The sequence below is a fragment of the Oncorhynchus mykiss genome, chromosome 7, assembly GCF_057628025.1.
Source record: "Oncorhynchus mykiss isolate SJ-2025 chromosome 7, ASM5762802v1, whole genome shotgun sequence".
In the NCBI taxonomy this organism is placed as follows: domain Eukaryota; kingdom Metazoa; phylum Chordata; class Actinopteri; order Salmoniformes; family Salmonidae; genus Oncorhynchus; species Oncorhynchus mykiss.
In genome coordinates this window covers 49,715,180-49,718,103 of record NC_143028.1, presented here as the reverse complement: position 1 = coordinate 49,718,103, position 2,924 = coordinate 49,715,180, and the positions used below count along the sequence as shown (strand labels likewise).

Sequence of the window (2,924 nt, the reverse complement as noted above, 5' to 3'; positions counted from 1 at the left end):
AAAAAACATTTTCTGGAGGCTGTGTCTAATTAACTGGAGAACAATGGGATTATTTTATCTTCACTGATCTGCCATGGCCAGTGCGTTTGTAAGGATCAAAATGTGGCTAACAATTTTACATAGTTGGCAATTTTAAAGCTATACTGTGCATAAACAATTCCCACTAAACATTTTTTCTGTGGGATGTTTTATAAAACACAACCAAACAAACCGTTTTAGTTTGTACTGTTGTATTTGAGTGGACGACAAAAGATGTATAAAGCACAAAATGTATGTTCACAAGATTCAATGGGTAACATACCAGAAATCTAGTATTTCATAGGCAAAAGGAAACACTTGAAGGTTGAGACATTAAAACATACAGGTCACACAGTATTAAAATCCTAAGGTCTGAGAAGTCCATTAGTCTATCCAGATTCATTTCCCACCCCCTTCTTCCTCCTCTGTGTCATTATCCTGCATGGCCTCTTCCTCTTCTTCCTCAGCCAGCTTCTCAAAGTCGCTCGTTTCAGAGTTCCACATGCACTTGATCTGCACTCTGAATTCTGCCATCTCAATCCCAAAGAGTTTCTATATGGGAAAAATAATGGAACCATCTAGCAACTGTGGACTTGCAGAATGTCTCATAGGCCAATCAGGTGTAGACTGGGGGAAAGGTTTAAAACTCACCAGAATACGGGCCTGTTCAGGGGTTAGTGTGTCTCCCTCTTTGCACACGTCATGGTCTTTCAGTAGTGTCACCACTCCTACAACAAAACAATGGGGTATAAGCCAACAATTGCAACATTTAATCCTTCCCCTTCGGAAGTAATCCTACGTAAACTTGACTAGTTATCGATGAGCTTCGGTTGTTAGATCAGAAGTCTGTAGCAGAAGCAGAAAAAGTTCATTTAAACTAAACAAAGTGGGTCACTAGAGAGGTTACAGCCATCCTTTCATTGCAGACTTATGAAAGGTTTCTCTGAACATCAGAGACAGGTCTCACCTTTCTTGAGTGCTGTGGGGAGTCCCAACTGTCTCAACTGTGGCTCCATGGAGTGAGGGAACTGTTCCAGGGGTCCTTCATCAAGTGTTATGGCCATCCCTGCCTTGTTTCCTGCTCGTGCAAAATCCATCTCTTTGAACTGGCTGAAATACCTGAAAAACATTTATCAAGAGAAAAACAACTTATATGAAACTACCATTGAGGGCAAGGAATCAGCCGAAGCACCAGATGAACAACAAAAAAAAGACTACATTTAATGAAGGTACATCTTTAATGGAAATGCAAGACATAGGTTTACTTACTCTTGTACCTCTTCCTTGGTTTTATTTGTGAATAGCACACCCACTTCTCCCCTCAGAAACCGGCTGACCTACAAAATAAGCAGAGACCAACATTAATTCAACTCCTTGAAAATTGTCTTTGTGCAAACCAAATGTACAAGACCTTAACTCATGAGTCTACATAACTTCATCACAACAAATATAGCATACCTTGTGCAAATTGTCTTTGTACTCGCTTGTTGATCCTTTACCTATAGCGATCATCATGACTTTGTTTTTGCCAAAAAAGAATCTGAAGAAGAAAAACGTCACCTCATTGTCAAACCAACTGCACCTACCTATACGCATAACACATCATGGGTGTATGACAATTAGATTTGTCTGAGTAATGAGAACCAGGCTGCTTAGACCTGTGTTGTGTGTGTTCTTACCGACTGTGTTTCCAGGCTGTCCTGATGTCTTTCAGTTTGTTGTTCCTCATGTTTGCCACAGAGAAGATGAACAGATGCTTGTAAATGTCCACACATTTCCGCAACTATAAAGACATGGACATACAGATACAGACCATTAGTCAAGCGTTTATTAGCTGGGTACCGATGTCAGACAGAAAACAACTTAGCTAGGAAGGATTGATGGGTATCAGTATACGTAGTTACCTCTTCTATTAAGTTCTGTTTAGTTTCCAGACCCTTCTTGGCTGTTTTTGTTAGTGAAACTGAAGAGGTGAAAAAGACAAACAATCAGGTTTGATGCATACAGGACAACAAAGTATGTTCAGCATTAGCCATCTTAATAAACATAATTAGCTAGTTAGCTAACGTTAGCGTCGTAGCTAGCTGGCTCCTCTTTCACCTCTTGATGCAAGACATACCCTGGAAATGCTATATTCGTGAACTATTACATGATGCAATACACTGGACTATATATACGCTTAATCTACTGGACAAATGACATAAAACATACCTTTCTTGTCTCTCTTTGACTTCGGCATGGTCCTCACGTTGTGTAGACCTATGGAGGAAAAGGACCCCACGTGTTTCTGTCTGTTGAATATAGCGGTCCAAAATATGCCTACAAAAAAAATGAATTGTTGCGTTTCCCGAGCTCATTTTCTGCTACATAATTGACTTGAAATAAAATATTGACTTTGATAATATAAATACATGATTTAATAATCTGGATTAACAATGCAAAATATATGTGCTTTAATGACATGGTCTCCTTTTCCCCAGTAGATGGAACCCTGCAAACATGAGAGGGCGCACCTCATAACAAGTGCTATAACAAGCACACAGCAATCATGATAAAGCCATTAAAAGTTATTATGGTGTGACAGAAATTATGATTTATTTATTTATTCTGTTGTTTTCTATTGAATCTAAATATTGTACCTCTTTTGCTCCATAAAGCACATATTGCGCTGCAATGACAAAAATAAATGACAGGTTGGAGAGGGCAGCAGTCTCACTTGAATGAGGTGTCTGTGGTATGCACTTGAAAGTAAAGGGTATTTTTCTCACTAAAATATGATTCAATGTAGACTAATAATGAATGCTTTAAACAGACATGGACACAGTGGCTGTTGCCTGCTGTGTTTGTGGGATAATTATCTGTAACAGATGAGATTATGGACAACATACTATTTATCTTATGCTCTG

General features: G+C 38.9%; 1 protein-coding gene across 1 annotated transcript; it reads right to left on the bottom strand.

Annotated features, from left to right (window-relative positions):
* Positions 1-213: 213 nt before the first annotated feature.
* On the bottom strand, positions 214-2,511 carry LOC110528019 (mRNA turnover protein 4 homolog). The gene is made up of 8 exons (XM_021609796.3): positions 2,230-2,511; positions 1,923-1,981; positions 1,698-1,801; positions 1,477-1,558; positions 1,288-1,355; positions 986-1,137; positions 670-746; positions 214-570 (listed from the first exon to the last, which is right to left on the bottom strand). The coding sequence occupies exons 1-8, from the start codon at positions 2,255-2,257 to the stop codon at positions 418-420; spliced, it is 723 nt and encodes a 240-aa protein (XP_021465471.1). The 5' UTR covers positions 2,258-2,511; the 3' UTR covers positions 214-417.
* Positions 2,512-2,924: the final 413 nt, after the last annotated feature.